Source organism: Lacerta agilis, chromosome 6 (genome assembly GCF_009819535.1).
Source record: "Lacerta agilis isolate rLacAgi1 chromosome 6, rLacAgi1.pri, whole genome shotgun sequence".
Classification (NCBI taxonomy): domain Eukaryota; kingdom Metazoa; phylum Chordata; class Lepidosauria; order Squamata; family Lacertidae; genus Lacerta; species Lacerta agilis.
In genome coordinates this window covers 63,744,892-63,763,563 of record NC_046317.1, presented here as the reverse complement: position 1 = coordinate 63,763,563, position 18,672 = coordinate 63,744,892, and the positions used below count along the sequence as shown (strand labels likewise).

General features: G+C 46.0%; 1 protein-coding gene across 2 annotated transcripts; it reads right to left on the bottom strand.

The window, feature by feature from the left end:
• Positions 1 to 494: 494 nt before the first annotated feature.
• On the bottom strand, positions 495 to 13,217 carry RNPEP (arginyl aminopeptidase). Of its 2 annotated transcripts, none has more exons than XM_033153098.1 (11): positions 12,797 to 13,217; positions 10,831 to 10,971; positions 10,037 to 10,185; positions 9,413 to 9,529; positions 7,723 to 7,958; positions 6,472 to 6,585; positions 6,175 to 6,287; positions 4,858 to 4,966; positions 3,212 to 3,436; positions 2,212 to 2,354; positions 495 to 956 (listed from the first exon to the last, which is right to left on the bottom strand). In XM_033153098.1, exons 1-11 carry the CDS (start codon positions 13,190 to 13,192, stop codon positions 801 to 803), a joined length of 1,899 nt encoding a protein of 632 aa, XP_033008989.1. In that variant the 5' UTR covers positions 13,193 to 13,217; the 3' UTR covers positions 495 to 800. The 2 variants fall into 2 exon arrangements, with proteins under 2 accessions (XP_033008989.1, XP_033008990.1); XM_033153099.1 differs by lacking the exon at positions 10,831 to 10,971 and adding an exon at positions 11,021 to 11,161 and having other exon boundaries at positions 504 to 956; positions 12,797 to 13,204.
• Positions 13,218 to 18,672: the final 5,455 nt, after the last annotated feature.

The window sequence follows — 18,672 nt, the reverse complement described above, 5'->3', positions numbered from 1 at the left end:
CCCAGCTTTCTTACATTCTCAAAATATAACCCTCCCCCCAAAAAAGTTTTTGTGGGTTTTTTTTACAGGCAGCATATAATGGGTTGATTTCATCTTTTTAGTTACCTGATAAAATAATTATGTTTCATAAATTACCAATCTTATATGGTAGGTGTAGAGAACTTTTGGCCCTCCAGATATATGCCAAACTAAAATTCCCATCTGCCCCTGGTGGCATGGCCAATGGACCAGGGATGGGAACTGTGGTCCAGCAACATCCGGAGGGTCAAAAGTTCCCCTTACACCTGCTATATAGTAATGGTTGCAAGGATAATCTGTTCCAAGTACTGGAAGGGAACAGAGATACTCAAAACAGGAACGTGAGAAAGTAGGTTGCATGAATAATAACAGTAGATAAACTCATACCCTTTTTAAAGAACTAAAGATGGCAGATAAAAATGTAGCTGATATAATGAAAACTGGCAACTATTATTTAGAGAAACAAAAAAACACACACATATTTATGTATTTTAATTACATTTTATATATCACATTTTGGAAACTTTGAGATAGAAATTTTGTGTATATAATTTTATGTTTACATTTACAAACCCTTTAAAAAAAAAAGTGGAAAAAAGTTTAAATCAGCAGGCTACCCATGAGGAAGCTACGCCTTCTGAGAAGCCTCAGAAATTACCAGCATTTGAACAAAGTCCTTTAGGACTCCAAAGATGGGAGGACTCCCCCCCCCCCCAGCATGGCAAACAGACATTTGCTGAAGTTTGAGCTGCTTTGGAATTGTGATTTCCTTCTCAGTTTCCTTAACTCTTCACCCCCAAGATCTTTTTGACGTAGTTCTGGACGTTAACATGCAGCTGTGGAGCCGTGGCAGAAAACGTCTCCACAGCCAATGCCTGGGCAGCCTCCGAGCCACTCACCATGCCACGATAGATGGGCAGGGTGTACTTCTGCTTTCCCTGAAATAAAGAACAGAACGACAATGCATTAGGACGACTCACCACCAAAGTTGTACTTACTCAATAGCCACTCAGTTTCACTTAGGTTTCACACCGCAACATTCTGTTAATGCCCGAGTTCCTTCTGGTTTTGATGCAAAGATGAAACAGAAACAAATCATGTGTGCTGAAAGATATATGCTAAATTTTGAGTGCTTTTCCAAACAGATAACCCATGTTACTTGTAGTCTATAATGGATAAAATCTATCTCCTCAGTGGCCTGCAGCACTCCACAACTTCCTATGAAGGTTGGGATTTCTCTCTCCTTCTCCAAAACCTGCAGTAAGAAATCCTCAACAGCAACACGTTCCTTTTTTTACATGCAGCAGGTGAGATAATGCTTATCCACTTTCCAGTACACAGAAGCATTCAGAATGACTGTTGTTTGGGAGAGGCCTTTGTGGCTAAACCAGGGATGATGCAGCTGCTTAGAAGCACCTTGACAGTATATTAATGATGACAATATATGTGGCCTTCCAAACGTTGATGGACTACAGTTCCTGTCATTCCTGATCACTGGGCCACAAGAGCTGAGCTAATGGGAGTTGGAGTCCAACAGCATATGGGCAGCCTAAGTTTCTCCACCCCTGTGCTAAAAGTATCACTCCCTGTTTTGTGGCAAGAGGCAGCTTTTGCCACTGGTTGCTGAGAAGGAACTATTAGTTCTGGGGTGGGCAGGACACAAGGAGATGGCGGGGAAAGGGCTGGCTGACACCACACCAAGCCTGCCCCCCAGCTTCCAACCAAGACAAGGGATCAATCTACTATTCAGTGGGTAAAATACTATCTTCACTGTGTGTCCTAGAAGACCTACTCTCCATTTTGCAGGCCTTTTCCCACCTGGTTTGAGAGGGCAGAGCATGGACTGACTCCAGCTACAAAAGCTGAAGCTGCTGAACAGACTCTTGGGCTGCGGTATAGTTTGGAGGCAGAGGGTTTGCTGCTGTTACCAATATTGTTTGTATCTTTATTTTAGATCTTATTATGATTTAGGTGGAAACTGTTCAATTTGGTTGCATACTTTTGATGTTTTATTCATTGTTTATGACTACTTTTGTTATGTCTATAATTTTGTATTTTTTCATGTTGCAAGCCACCTTGAGCATGGTTTGAAGTATGGAAAGGGGGCATACAAATACAATTATGTATGTTTGTAAAAGCCACAGGATCCACATGCCTCCAAACCAATGTCACACCGACAGAACGACCACAAACCTGGCTGTGAAGAAAGTCTTTCACTTTGCCAAACTCCGCCTCATGGTTGTTCTTGAGGAGAATCTGGCACCAACGGAGGCGAAGCTCTGCATTCTGTGCTTTGGAGATCTTGCTGTACATGGCACTCATCTTCTCAATGTTCCCTTAGCATAAAATGAGAGTTGAGGGTCATTCACTCCCACACAACAGAAGGGAAATTAGCATAGCAAAAGTAGGCAACAGCCCTATATTCCAATTACTCTTTTTCTGAATGGTCACTGTGCTCATCTTGTTCACCAGCCTTTGCCAGTGCCATTTACACTACAATTCCCATGAGCCTCAGACGACAACATCTGGAGGTTACAAAGTACGCAAAGGCAATTGTATACATGAGCTTTGCATTAAAATGTCTCAGACTTGTAATTTCCTCCACTGTCTTTTAAAGGTACCCCTCTGGAAGCTATTGTATTGTATTTTTTCTAGCCACAGGCAGAGGGAAAGCGTGATCACATGCTTTTATGCCCACAGAAAGTGTCTTGAACCAAAGGTGAACACTTCTGGAAGCTCTGCAAGCACCATCTTGGTAGTCAAGATAACCCCACAATTAATAGGTAGTTTTGTAACCATGAGTCCATATATAATTGGTTTGCTTTGATGCTATCCTCATCTGTGGGCTTGGGGTGCTGGGCTATGAGCCCGAAACAGGAACTAACTGAATATATGGGTATTTGCATCCTATGCCCTCATGTGGTCAAGGGAAGCATTGGGGAGCCCTAGCCAAAGTGACGTATGCTGCTTTGTGTATAAAAAAAGGCATGAATGTTTGCTTGGGGGTGGACAAGCCATCTCATTGCTGTGGTGTCCCTCCATGCATAAATACTCTCTACCTCAGCCCCAAACGCTCCAAGTTATTCCATCCCATACTCTAGTTCTTGGGAGTCACATGGCTTGCATCTCAATGTCAACAATATTTATTTACAGAGCAATGATTCCCTCTGCCACCCTCAAAGAGTAATCTTACCATCTGGCAGTGGGGATTTCGCCAAGATCTTATCCAGGAAATAGACCACCTGGAAGGTTTTCCAAGTCGAGATATCTACTGCTCTAATTGCCTGCATGTCACAGTTAGGAGATGCCCAGAGCTCTGCCAGGTTCTCAGCTGGCTTCATCAGCTCCTCCCCAGGTGAAAGGTCAGGAAGGTATGGGGGCCAACCAGGTGTGTTCAGCCACCGATCAAACTCAAAGCCTGCCACGGAAACAAGAGAAATGAGAAGAGGGAAGCTTGTTGGAACCAATACTGGAAGTTCTTAAGCTACTAACAACCTGTTTATTCATCCTGGTTTGCTTGCACAAGGCTTCCACGGTGGTTAGACTAGGTCCATTCCTTACTAAGCATTTGTTCTGATTTGTTTACGGAGTGGTTATACCACTATAAGCATTCAATAGCATTCACTTCATTGAGCCAGGGCACACATTACTTTCACTGCATCAAGAATCTCCATGCTCCTGGCAGCAGTTACCTAAATGTCTGGCATAAAAACCCTCTGGGTTGCAAAACATTATTCACTTTTGGACAGAGGAAACATGGCCAGAGGAACCATGGGTCAGTGGGAGCATGCATGGTTTATAGCAGTGATGGCTAATGTATGGCCCTCCAGATGTTCCTCTACTTTCATTCCCTTCATCACTGACAATTGGCCGTGCTGGCAGAGTCCAATAAAATCTACAGGGCTGCAGATCCCTCACCCCAGTCTTACAGGCATAATGTAGCACCAGCTCTTTGCCAGAAAACATAAGACAGTTGTTGACACTTTGAAGAGCAACCAGCTTCATATGACTGCTTTCCACCAGGTAGCAGAATTCCAGCTAGAAGCCCAGCTCAGATGTTTTGCAACTGGTTCTCTTATTACCATCCTCAGTGCTGTTGGCTAGTAACCAGATGCAATGTCTCTTAAAGGTAGCAGTAGCTCTGCCAGACTTTGGCCCTTCAAAACTAACAGACAAGATGTCTACTTTAGAAATGCAACCTAGGGAATAAAGACAATGAATCATGGGTGGAGAGAGTCAACATGGTGAGCTGAATCTAGAAAAAGGCAGCATGCAAGCATGGAGAACACTGGGGAGGAGGAGGAGGAGGAGCAGGAGGAGGAAGTTTGGATTTGATATCCTGCTTTATCACCACCCTAAGGAGTCTCAAAGCAGCTAACATTCTCCTTTCCCTTCCTCCCCCACAACAAACACTCTGTGAGGTGAGTGAAGCTGAGAGACTTCAGAGATGTCTGACTAGCCCAAGGTCACCCAGCAGCTGCATGTGGAGGAGTGGGGAAGCGAACCTGGTTCACCAGATTACGAGTCCACTGCTCTTAACCACTATACCACACTGGGAGGAATGTTCACTCCTAATCACTTTGACTGTAAGGAAGAACTGCTGCTCAAAGCTTTGTGCTAATTCAGAATGATGCTTCTCTAGCAGTTATTCTTGGCTAATATTCTGGAGATTTTTTTTGCAACTGCAGAGTATGCAAAGAATGGAAGTTATCGCCAACTTAAAACGTGTCTTGTGAGAACTGGGAAAGAGACACTTGCTACCTCCAAGATTTACATAAAAGTTATGTGCTTGGTCATGGAATTATGGACAAATATCTAAAAATAGGAAGTGTTGCTGACCTGGAATGGTATCTACCCCTTTCTTCTTCAGCTCTGGGAAATACTTCAAGTAGAACTCTAGTGCTTCATCTGCTGTGATGCTCCGAAACTTGAATTGGTTGACATAAGCCTGCCAGAGAGAGAGAGATTGCCCTGAATTAAACTGTGGTCTGAATGGTGCACCTGTAACATTTCACCTTTACTTAAGCAACCACTCATGAGTAACTTGCAGCAAAGAACATCAGCTCATGTTCAGCCTGCGATTACCTGCTCCAACTAGATTGGGTCCTAGCACCCGAGGTTTTAGAGGCTGAGAAACCTGTCTGCTTAAAAAAGGAACAAATATCCCCCTTCGATACCTGATTTTTTTTCCAGGTTTTATGCCAGCATCATATATTCTTGATTCAGCAAGAATTCATTTGTCCATACTCCCTCTGTTTGCTCACACTGCTTGAGGGTATCTTTGGAGAATCTCTTAAGTGCAACATGCATGGCTGATGTCTTTGCTCCCCACTTAAGGAATGCTAGAGCTTAAGATAAATCTCTCAGAAACAGCTTCCCAGACTTCATGTTACAGTTCCAAGCAATGTGGGATGCTACAGCTTACTTTCTGGTGTTATCATTGCTTGCCAAGGAACATCCCTTGCAAACATACAGGGAATCCTTTTTGGCCCAGTGGACTTGATCATTATTTGGATCCACCCTGTGGGCCAGCTTTGAGAAAGTGTGCAGGGCAGCCCACCTAACACATCATGATGTCAGATGATTGAAAGATGGGTTCTTCTGCTCACCTGTCCAAATCCCTTGTGCAGTGCTGAGAAAAGGGCTGGAAAAACTGCTTCCTTTCCCATATAGGGGCTTGGCACCCACAAAACGCAGGGGCAGCCATGCAGGGACCACACACCATGGAAAGAGCGCAGAGTTCAGGCAGGGGGTGGTGGAAGAGAGAGCGTGGAGTTGGGGGGGGGGAGACTGCAGAGTTCAGGTAGGAGGGGTCCAATCACTGCTGCGCTGCTAGAGCTCATGCCCCGCCCCATGGTACGACATCATGATGCCAGTGTGTGTCATGATGATGTCATGGCGAGGGCGGGCACCCACAGTGTAGGGCCCAATTCGGCGCCATTGCCCATGGGGAAAGTAGCTGCACACCCAATCCAGCCATGTTTCTACCTGCCCCACATATGATGTCATATAGGACAGGTGGGCTTGATTTGCAGAAAACATCCTCATGGTCCCAATGCAGCCTGTGGACCAGAAGTTGCACATTCCTATCCTAGAGGAAGCCAATTTCCCAAGACTCCCATGAGCACAGACAAGTCCCAGGCTAACATACAGTACCTGGAGGAAAGCATCAAACTTCTTCTGGTCCCCGACAAGGTGAGCAAGGTAGGAGACAAAACAGTAGCCCTTTTCATAAGGGGTTTCATTATAGGTGTCCTCAGGATCTACACCTGGGCAGAACAAACAACTAGCATAAGATTTACAACACCCAATTGCCAGTATTAAAAAAAGGAAAAGCCTTATCAGAAATGATTGAGCCACATTAAGCTACAACCCAAAATTCTGTATATAACTGATTATTCAGATTTCTTTTCTTGAATACAAGGAAAACATAGGCACTGGACCAATACAAACCTGGCTCTATTTTCACTCTGAGCTTGTTGAGGGGGTGGTCTTCTCCGGTGTTGTCCATATGTTGGCGAAGCAAAGCCCTCCCTGTGGCAGCTTCTAAGCAAGTATAAGCAGCACCTGATTTTAGGGGACAAGCAAAGGAAGAAGCTGAGCTAGTGTTTTGGTTTTGTTTGCTTGTTTGTTTGAAACTCCTGGCCATCAAACCGAGCTGCCTGCTTAATAGTCTGGGATCAGTCATGAATATGTGGTAAAGATCATTTGGGGCACAGCATCACTGTTACTGGAGAAAAAAAGAAGAACACAGCTGAGACCTGCAGGCTGACCCCACTAGAAACACAACAGAAGCAACCCTTTCTGTTAACCATTAGCAAGTGTGTGTTGTCTTTCTTCCAAATGGAATTCTGAAAAGCAACTTCAAATTATTCAGGGCGACACATGGAACACTCCTGTCAGGAAGCTGCACCCCTCAGGAACGCAGATGGAAGCGTCTGACAGCATTCCTAGCATCAAGCTCTCTCTGCACATGGAAAGTGAATGCCAGGTTGAAAGTTTTTTTTCAGCCTAGCCTACACAAAACAATCCTTAGTTGAAGTTGTACAGTACTGTGAAGACTGCAGGGTGTATAGTACAACAGGCACCAAGACAAAAGGAGAACTGAAAAATATTTTAATAGTATACTGATGTATACTATATTCACATGAAGTTAGTGCTACAGATAACTTTAGTTTTCAGCTTTATCCCACTATGCGAATTCTGGCCACAATAAACCTGTTTGGTCTTTTTGGCATTATGAACTAACATAACTACTCTTCTTGAATACAGATGAGGATGATCAACTCACCCTCAGGGTCAATCTCATGCTAAGAATTCTCTCTACCCAGGGAGACAGCCAGATTCAAAACTGCACTGAGTAGCATCACCCATACTGAATTCATCCTTCCTCTACTAAGCATTCAAGAGAAAATGACTCCTGGAATGGAGTAGCTCAGAAAAGGGCTTGGCTGGCACACTGAACAGGAGCATTCCACACTTTTTTTTTTGTACATGTCCCACCTGTATACCACCATCACCCTTATCCTTATTATGAGAATGTGTTTGTGTTATGTGTGGGGGTTTCTTCAAGAAGAAGCTCTTGATCTGGTTCATGAATTTACATATTGATGTTTCTATTTAACTGCTCTGGATGCTAATTGTAGAAGAGCAGAATATATCAAGGCACTAAATAGCATGGACATTGCCCAACAGGTAACTCACCATAAATTTCTTTAGTGATCCTCCTCTGTGCATACATAGTGAAGCCTTCATTCAGCCAAAACTCCCCCCAATGGGCATTGGTGACCAGATTGCCAAACCAGCTATGTGAGATCTCGTGGATGATCACATCTGCTAGGGAGCGATCGCCGGCCAACAGGCATGGAGTCACAAAGGTGATACAGGGGTTCTCCATCCCCCCGAAAGGGAACGAGGGAGGCATAAACAGAACATCATACCTGCAAAAAGCAAAGCTTGTGATCAAGAAGACAGCATCTGCCATGAGGCTCTGCACACCCTCCCCACCCCAGAGAGCATTTCAGTGGTTTTTCTTTAAGGAAGGGATGGGGGGATCCAGTAGCCCTCGTTTGTGGACTCTCATCACCCACAAGCACCGGCCAACATAGACAATGGTAAAGGATGCTGGAAGCTGTAGCTGGAGAGTCCCTGATTAAAGGAATAATAATATCCTGCTGTTACTGCCTACTCCACTTTTCAGTTACAGGTGGGTAGCCGTGTTGGTCTGCCATAGTCGAAACAAAATAGAAAATTCTTTCCAGTAGCACCTTAGAGACTAATTGCAGCCCGTTAAGAGTCATCAACAGGTTTTCCACACCTATCAGCTGATCACCCATTCCCACAACCCTTCTGAGTAATACCCCTCCCCACTCCCTCACTATATTTAAGGATCTGGTGACTTCTGTTTCAGTGTATCTGAAGAAGTGTGCATGCAGACGAAAGCTCATACCAAGAACAAACTCAGTTGGTCTCTAAGGTGCTACTGGAAATAATTTTCTATTTTGTTACTCCACTTTTGTGTGTGAGAGTGGCAGTGGATGGCCCCCAGGTTTCAGGTACCAGAATACAAATTTGCCAAAAAGGCTCAGCAATATTCAGGGAGGTTCTGTGCACTTGAAGTACAGTGCAGTTTAACTGGCGGGATGCCATCAACCAGAATTCACATTGTCTCAAGAGTGGGGAATTGCTGCTTGCCCATCTTCAGCAAAAGTTCATAGAAGATAGGAAACCACCTTAGAGCAGGCCAGACCATATATCCATCAAGACTGCACTGTGCAAGTGGACTGTTGATCATGAAAGCTTATGCACCAACAATGTGCTAGTCCCTCAGGTGCTACAAGTCTCCTGGAGGAGTCTGCTGCTGCAGCAGACTAACATGACTGCTCCTCTAGAAACTGACCAGCATTATTACTTGAGACTCTCAGAAGCTCCCTGGCAGAGGTCTTTCACATCACTTGTTATTGCATCCTTTTATCTGGAGATGCCAGGGGTTAAACTTGGAACCTTCCGCATGCAATACATGTGTCCCACCACCAATTTAGTCTCAACCCAAAGACTGAAGTATTGCTCAATGGGTTTAAGAACATGAATAATCTGTCTTAGCTGAGTCACATCATTGATCCACCCAGGTAAGTACTGCTTCCTTTAGTGATTTATGAGTGGTTCCCAGGGTTTAGATGAAGCGTCCTTCCTAGCTGTGCCTGGAAATGCCAGAGATTGGATTGCTGTATGCAAGGCAGGTGCTCTCACCATTGACCTATAGCTTTTCCTGGTTCAGGTAAGCTGACTTAAGGAAAGGGTAAAATGTAAGACAGCTCTATGCCAAATCTGGGATCAATGTGTGCATGTTTGCAGAGACTTCAAGGGAAGTCTTCCCTGCAGCAGCAAGACATACCTTTCCCATACATATGGTCCAAAAAGCTTCTCTCCCGTGCTAAGAAACTCTTCAATCACACCATCGTACTCTTTCTTAGCAGCCTCAATCAGGCAGGGCTCAGCCCATACATGGCTCCTAGCATGGGATGAAAACAAATGGGTGGAAATGTAAATGTTGGAAGAAAACACCCTAAGTGACATAAACAACAACACATTTATTAACGTCAGCTTGTTAAGGAGTCACTCCCATGGCTGCTTGTGGGAAATAAGAAAGCATTCTGTACTGCATATGAAAGGTGATTCTAGCAATGAAAGGACTTTCTTCCACATCAAAATATAAAAGTAACAATAATGGAAGTTGGGAGTCCAGCAACGCCTGGAATACCATAGGTTTCCACAGATGCTGCTTATCAGCCTCTATACACAAAGATAGGCTGGGACTCCAGCAATTCCAGCTTGTAGCAAGAGTCTGTTGTCTTACATTGGAGGAATATGATTATTTAGTTTAATTGTTCCGTCATTTAACTTTTAATTACTGCTTTAATTCTTTTGGTAGCCTTACTGTTAGTCATTTTGAAGATTAAGGCAGACATAAAACAATGCGGTGGCTCATCTTTATGCCTGCAGCCAGCCACCCTCTTACCTGGGTCCAACTTCGGCAGAAACTATGTCCCCAACAACCAGGGCAACCAGATAGGATGGGATGGGCAGAGGCATCTTGAAGTAGAAAGTGTTGTCTTTCTGCTTCTCCCGGGTAACTGCACTCATCACTGCTGTGAAACCCTCAGGGACCTAACAGACAAACAAAGGCAGGCTTGTTGCGCAATGAAAAGGAGCAATTGCTGATTGGGGATGGGACTCGTTTTATTTATTTCAAGTATATCACACTTTCCCTCCAATGAGCTTGAGGCGCCATGCATGGTCCTCTTCCCCCCACTCCCGGTTTCACCTTCACAACAGTCCTGGGTTAGGTTTGGTGAGGAAGGTTAGACTGAGAGACAGCTGGGATAGCTCAGTCGGTAGAACAGGAGACTCTCAATCTCAGGGTCGTGGGTTTGAGTCCCACATTGGGCAAGAGATTCCTGCATCGCAGAGTGCTGGACTTAGATGGCCCTTGTGGTCCCTTCCAACTTTATGATTCTATGAATCAACTGGCTCAAATTCACCCAGTGAGATACAGAATGAATCACCACAGATGGGGAAGCTGCTGGGAGACAGGCCTGACCAGAGGATGGCAAGACTGGGCCTTTGTTAGGGCCCCAAGTTTAGCAGAGGGTCTACCTCCCTAGGAGTGGCGGGGGTGGGGGTGGAGGAGAAGGCAGCAGCGGAATGGGTAACGGCTCTTGTGAGGCTTGGGCAGTGGAAGCAGTGGCAGGAATTCTGCTGATTGAGGCCGCTGCCTCACCCAGCCAAACGATAGTGCCGGCCCTCGCTTACCTTTATAAGAGCAGAGTATGTACTTTTAACGGCAGGGGTGTCAAAGCAAGGGAAAAAGCTCCTATTCAGAACAGCTTGGCCTTGCGTGTACATATAGGGCTTCTGCTTCCCTGCTGTCTGCTCAGGAGTAAGCCAACACACCTAGCAAGAGACAAAAGACAATTCTTCTGTGAGCAGCGGGATACTTTACCTGGATGTGTGCAGAGTACGTGATCTTGACAGCCGGGGTGTGAAAGCCAGGGAAAAGGGACCTGTTGAGCACAGGAAAGCCAGAGGTGTAAAGAAACGGCTTCTCCTTCTGGGCAGTTTGATAAGAATCCAGAAAGGAGATCTATAAGAGGAGGTACAGGATCAAGCTGTCATTTCTGTTCTGCCTTCAGTTGCTATTAGCCAACAACAAGCACTAGAATCCGCACATGACCCAAATACTCTAACACAAAGTTCCTGAATCCCTGGGATTTCCCAGCGTGGGATGTTCCAGATCTTCAGGTTTTCAAGAGAGCACCTATGAACTATTTCTAAGATGTGCACAGTCAGCACTCACCAACGTGCAGCCCTTGGACTTCTTCAAGGTGTACATTAATTTAATCAGGACTGAGCAAAAGGTCCAAAAAAATAAAGGCATTTTCTTCTTCTTACAAACAGCCTTAATGCAGTTATTAGGTTTTACAAAGCGGCGAGGAAAACAGATTACGTGGTTTGTGAAATGCCTGAATCCAAAAATTATCCAAGGAAATGTATCAGTGCAATTATAGGTGTGTGGGAGGGGGGAATCAGATCATGGCTGTAGGTGGAAGTCCTAACTCTTTCCTCCATGTAGCTTTCCTGATCTAAATGCCTCCCTCCCAGGCTCCTACCGGTATTTTTCTCTGTGGAGCAAGCATACAAGTACCATAATGGGTATAAAACAAATAGGAGGTAGAGAGGTTGCTTCAGAGTGGGAAGATGGCTCAGCAAAGAGGGTTAAACCCCCACCATCCTGATGGCTCCAACATCCAAGATCCTTATTACTGGTCTCCCACATTATGATTAGTTCGACCCAGTATCCCTGGCAATTGGGAGAACATGCTCACTGACAGCTTTGCAGTTCACAAAATCCATCCAGAGTAAAACCACACCCCGATTCTGGTTTTGTGCTCGAAATACAGACTGGAATATTCACTTCACTGAAGATACATTTGAAAGCAGGTGAGAGGGGGCTTTACTGTTACTACAAAAGGCTGTTTAAAATGCATTAAGATGTAAGAACCAATTCACTCACCATGGGGAGGGTTTAGCATTCTCATCATGAGTGTGGCACCCTACAATACTCTTGTTCAGTACCACTGACTGCATGGAACTGTGGCTATTACACCGAGAGTCCTCCCTTCCATTAATGTGAGCTGATTTCCCCACACAAGTGGAGACTTCCACTAAATTTTACTGTCTGGGGGGATGCCAAACACCAGGCTAAATTCAGCAGACTTGGAGATGGCTGGGATTGAACCTGGACCCTTCTGCTTGCAAGGCTGAGTTAAGTCCCATAACAAGGAAAGATGTCCATAGGCAGTAAGTAACATCCCACACGGAAGGACAAGAGCAAGAAAGGCAAGTTCATTTCTTTTCCCTTGCCAAAGCTCCTGAATAATGAGGGAAAGGGGAAATTATGAAAATCAGGATCGGTGGTGCAATAGCAGAGCAATGGCATCACTGCAGCCCAGGCACACCTAGGCATGCCTTTAGCTTTGGAACACAGCCCATGAAGATCAAGGGAAGGAAAAACTTATAATACTGAGCATGTGCAGAGTGTATATTTTCGTACTCCTGGGCTACTGCTGCCAGTAAACCTCTCTCCCCATCAAGAGGAAGGGCTTTCGGGTCAAAAGACGGAACTTGAACCTTGCACGCTTCCCGCCCTTGGTTGGGGGAAGAGACCGGGGCAGATCGGCGCGCCCTCCGGCTCCGCCCGCCTCTCTCCCCGACTCACCCCGGGCCCCCCTCCGGCTCGGTAGGCGATCTCCAGCACCACAGTGTCCCCGCACGTCAGAGGCTCCGGCAGGGTGACGTGCAGCGCGGAGCCGTAGCTGGCGAACGGGCGGCTCTGGAAGGCGAGCGGCCTCAGCGCGCCTGGCTGCGGGCCCTGCCCTTCGCCGCAGCCGCTGCCCGGCGGCGCCAGCCCGGCGCCTTCCACCTCGATGCTGGGGTGCGAGTCCAGCACCACTTCGCTCGCGCGGTCCCGCAGGCATGTCAGCTCCAGGCGGACGCAGCCTTGCAAATTCCCCGAGCCGGCCGGCCCGAAGTGCATGCTCAGCGCCAGGTGCAGGTGCCGGAGCTGGAAGGAGTCCGCGCTGCAAGCCGACGCCGCGTCCCGGGCCGCCGCCATAGCCGAGAAAGAGGCGAGCCCAAGCGGCGGAGCGCGCCGCCCCGCGGGCGGAAAGGCGGACGAGGCTCAGCCCACGGGGCGGAGCGAGCAGGGAGCTTTCAAAGCGCTCGGCGGGCCGCGGTCGCGTCGGATCTGTTGTCCGCAGACCGGATTTCATTTCTCGGCTATTTTGGGGGCGCTGCCCTTCTCTCTTGTTAAAAACAGGAAGCCCTGTGTCGGGAAGCTTTCAATGGGTCACGTTCTGCTGTTCTGTTAGAATGGCTGGGGCAGCCAAGTTATAGCTGTCAAGTTTCGGATTTGAAAATAAGGGATCACATGGAGTAACACATGACTGGAAAGGTTTGCAGTTCCACAAACATAGGTGTGCACTGCCTCGAAATAAAAAGAAGTGAACAAAAGAAGGCTCACTAGGGGGGCATTGCTAAAAAAAATGTCAACTTTAGAACCAGAAGTTCAACTGAATAGAATCTGAATCACATGCACCACAAGGCCTATGCAGCCTCAACTTAAGGTGGCTCCCGGCCTGGCTTTTTACAGGCCCCAGCTGACTGCACAACCTGGCCTTTGGAAAGGCCATATAGACAGATACCTTTAGCTTCTGCACCCCTCCTTTGCACACCTGTCAACACAACCACCTAGGCATTTTCCACAACAGCTCCGCAGCACAAATCCCTTCTGCAGGCAGGCACCCGTGCGCAAGAAATGCGCTCCGCTCCCTACAGCGGACCCATGCTCCCTCACCCTCTCGAATTTCCCCTCTGCAAGCTGCATCCGTCGATAGAACACCGCACATAAATATTTCCATTCTGCACAACGCGCAGCATTTGCACGACCCCCTCCTGACAGCACCACACACGGAGGGATAATTCCCACACACAGCTTGATGGGCACATGTGCAACCCCACCACACACCCCTCAATATATATATATATATCAGATCTACATCAGAGGGAATAGCACATGCCTCTTTGTCAATTTGAGCATAGTTGCACTCCGTGGGCAACAACATACGGGAATAGAAAGAGATGGGCTTGGCCTGGGTCGTCCTCTTATATACCTGCTGGGATTGACAAGTCATCTGACCCTCACCTGAATCTCGTAGCTCTCCGGTAGCTGCCTCTGATCAGTTATCATTTAACACTTGGAAATAATTAGCATCACACATCATGTGCCTGGAAGTTGCCAAACCAATTAAGCAACCAGAAGGATTACTGTTAATAGCACCAGTTTTCCTATAACTTGATATTGCTGGATAGTTTTGATCAAATGCAAAAGCATTTTTAGTTTGCTTTCTGTTGCCACACTGGAACGTTTCTTTATTAGTGCCACTTTGTTTTGTATGATTCCTTGCAAATGAAGGTAAACAACTTTTCTGCTTGTATACGTTGATAATATAATTTTGGTTACTGAGGACAAACAAGATTGTACAAAAACAACATTGGGTGCAGCCCATGCTGTAGTTTAGTGCTTATGCGACTGTGAATAAAAGGTGGCTGGGCTCATTGTCTCAGGGTTTGGGGGGAAGAGGTGACAAAACTGATTTCCAATAAGTGCCCCCCTTTATTTCCATAACACGTCCTTGAGTCTGTACTCTGAATGGTGACATCAGGGACCTAGAAGGTGCAGGGCTTGTCAGTCCAACCCCTACACAGTCTCATCAGGGCTGACCTTAAGGCAGTTGGAGCAACTTGAGCCCCGCAGGCCGCTCCTAAGGGGGCCCCTGCACCAAGGCAATCTAGATGGATTTTATTTATATCTATAAGATTTTGCAGACTTTGGGTGTGAACTGGGGCCCTACAAAAAAAAAAAATCAAGTTGCGCCCCACTGCTTCAAATTGGGCCCCACTGGGTAGCCCTGAGTCTAACAGTTGCTGGGCCTGAGTTGCCCTGCCCTTGCATGAGGTCTTGGGTTTACAATTTTGGGAGAGGGGAGGCTGTGGCACTGGAGAGCGGCAGGCTGGCGAGGCCCCCTAGATTTAGAGGCCCTAGGCTTCAGCCTACTTAGCCTATACATAAATCTGGCACTGATTAAATCCCAGCCTATAGTTTCAAGGAATGGCCGGCAGATGGCAATACAATAAAAAGGAAAACAAATATTTATTCTTGATCTGCTATTTTTGGACAAATGGATGGATGGATTTCGCTCCTCTCTTTCTGCATGTGCCATTCCCAAAAGGTTCTCTCTTACGGGTTAAGGTTCTCTCTTAAGGGATGCTTAATGTCCTCCCAGTGCTATTTTTCTAGAGAAAGAGGTGCCAGAACACACCAGAAACAAATCTAGGGGTGGGGGTGGGGGTTAGAGACCAACCGGAGGAAGGAGAGAAAGCTCTCTAGGTCACCCCCATTTAAAAAGCCTCCCTCGCCGTCTCCTCCTGTCTCTGCCTGCTTTGCGGCTCTTGCTGTCCCTGTGAAGATGATGGGGGGCGATGGAGCGAGAAAGAGGCATGCGCGGGTGGGGTGGGGTGGGAGTTAAAGGTCCAGGCGGCTTCACGGGCAACCCACGGAGCCCACTTCTCCGTGTTTTTCTCCTGCGCTGCATGATAACTTGCTTTCAGATCCAGGAGAACTTTTAAGGGTCTCTGACGCGGCTCTCTCCTCGCTCCTCACACTTGGCGCACACTCGGCAGCCGGATGTTGAGGAACGTGGGGCAGGAAGTTTGGGAAGCGTGGCCTCTTTCCCTAGCATGGTCCTCCAGCTGCGTGGGCGGGGAGGTGGGTGGGTGGTGGACTCTCCTCCTCCTCCCTCAGCAGCGCTCTAGGATTGCAGAGTGGGAGAAGCTCTGCTCTCCCCAGACTCCAACTCTCAGCTTGCCGCCCGGCCCTGGTTCCCCATGCCACTGGCGCCACAGGGTAGAGACGTGCCTGGGGAGGAGAATATTCCCTTTGAAATAAGGGAAATTTAAGGGATATAAAAAAATCAGGGATAGCAGCGGGAAACGGCTTAAAATAAGGGGGTTTCCCGCAAAAAAGGGAGACTTGACAGCTATGAGCCAAGTCAGATGGGCAGGATACAAACAATAAATTGTTAGTGTTATTATTATTTTTATGGGTCCCCCCCTTTTTTATTGATCTGTACATCCTATTGACTTTTCGCAGCTAAATTCAAAATCAATAAACATTTCAAAAAAAGTAGTGACAGTGACAGCTGTTTCTTTGAAGAAAGCCAGAGTATTGCAGTACTACTAATAATTATACACTAGTGGGCAGAAGCGTAGCCCCTCCTTCCAAGTAGTAAAAGCAAAGATGTAATTACATGTACGCTCAAGCTTCTATCTTCTTATGTAGAAAAATAAGCTGACAGGAGGACGCAAAGCCAAGCCAATAAGTGTTTTGGCTTGGTGAGAGGAGGTGTGTCTGAGGAGGTGTGGCCTGCAGAGATAGAGGCGGGGCCTGGAGGGACGTATTTGGGTTCAGGCCTGATGTTCCTCATCGCTGACCTACAGCGAAACATGAAAATACACACACACACTCAGCTTTTTTTCTTAAAACAATGTTTAGGGGTACTCTCATTTTGACTCAAGAAAACCACCATTTTATAGTTCAAATCAGGAAAATTAAATACAGTAAATGTAAAAATAAATACAGTAAATGGACAAAAGTACAAAGATTCACAAAATGTTTAGGGGTATGCGTCCTCCAGAAAAAGCACTGTGTGTGTGTGTGTGTGTGTGTGCGTGCATGTGTGTGCATGTGCGTGTTTGTGCGCATGTGTACAGCACCTAGTAATTCTAGGTGCTTTATCAATATGATGCATGATTTCATGATTTTACCTATATGAAAAAATAATTTACATTTCATAAATTACTAACCTTACACAGCAGGCATGGGGAACCTTTGGCCCTCCAGATATTGCTGAACTACAACTCCCATCAGCCCCAGCGAGCATGGCAATGACCAGTGATGATGGGAGATGTAGTCAAGTAACAGCTAGCCGCTCTAAGGTTCCCCACATCTGCTATATGGTAACTGTTCCAAGGATAATTTATGTGAAGTACCGGAAAGCAACAGAGATACAACAGAGCCAGGGTAGTGTTCTGGTTAGAGTGTTAGACCAGGATCTGGGAGATCAGGGTTCTAATCCCCACTTAGTCTTGAAGCTCACTGGGTGACCTTGAACTAGTTACTGTCTCTCTTGGAGATTAAATGTTACTCATTTATTTTAATTATTCTTTATTTATCACATTTTGGATACTTGGAGATAAAATTTGATAGTCAATATTTCTTTGTTTCATTTACAACTCATAAAAAACCTGAAAAGGTTTAATCCGGCAGGCTATCAGTGAGGGGGCTGCACTTCTGGGAACCCCCCCCCCCATTACCAGCATTTGAACAAAGTCCTTTAGGACTCTGAAGATGGCGAGGCCTTCCCCCTAACCCATGAAGCCGGAAATAAAGTTGATGAACAATGGACAGCTTTAGAATTATGGTTTTCCTCTTAGTTTCCTTAATCCCCAAGATCTTATTGACATAGTTCTGGACATTAACATGGAGCTGTGGAGCCGTGGCAAAAAATGTCTCCACAGCTAGCGCCTGGTAAGTCTCTGAGCCTCTCACTGTGGTGCAGTAGTTGGGCAGGGTGTACTTCTGCTTTCCTTGAAATCAAGCACAGAGTGACTCATCAGGCAGCCCTGTTTAGGGAAGCTTTTAATGTGTGATATTATAATCGAAACAAAATAGAAAATTCTTTCCAGTAGCACCTTAGAGACCAACTGAGTTTGTTCTTGGTATGAGCTTTCGTGTGCATGCACACTTCTTCAGATACCGAAAGCTCATACCAAGAACAAACTCACACGAAAGCTCATACCAAGAACAAACTCAGTTGGTCTCTAAGGTGCTACTGGAAAGAATTTTCTATTTTGTTTCGACTATGGCAGACCAACACGACTACCCACCTGTAACTGATATTTTAATCGAAAATTCTTTCTAGTAGCACCTTAGAGACCAACTGAGTTTGTTCCTGGTATGAGCTTTCGTGTGCATGCACACTTCTTCAGATATTTTAATGTATTTGATTTTTGTTGGAAGCCACCCAGAGTGGCTGGGGATAGGGAAATCCAGCCAGATGGGTGGGGTACAAATAATAAATACCGGTATCATCATCATCATCATCATCATCATCATCACCAAAGTAGTGTTCAGCGGCCTGCATCACCCAACAACTTCCTACGAAGCAAGCTAGGAATTTTTTCTCCAAAACCTACAGTAAGAAATCCTCATCCGTCACACATTCCTCTTTAACATGCAGCAGGTGAGATCATGCTTATCCAGTTTCCAGTACTGTACACAACATTCAGAATGATTTATTGGGGAAGTACTTTCATTGCTAAAAGAGGGATATTGCAAGCACCTAAGAGATGTTTCAAGAGAACCTATCATCCCTGACCACTGGCCACACTAGCTGGAGTTGAAGTTATTTAATGTTACATAAAATGGTGCATAATTGTAATTGTATTGTATTTTAAGTTACTGTGAAACTTGTA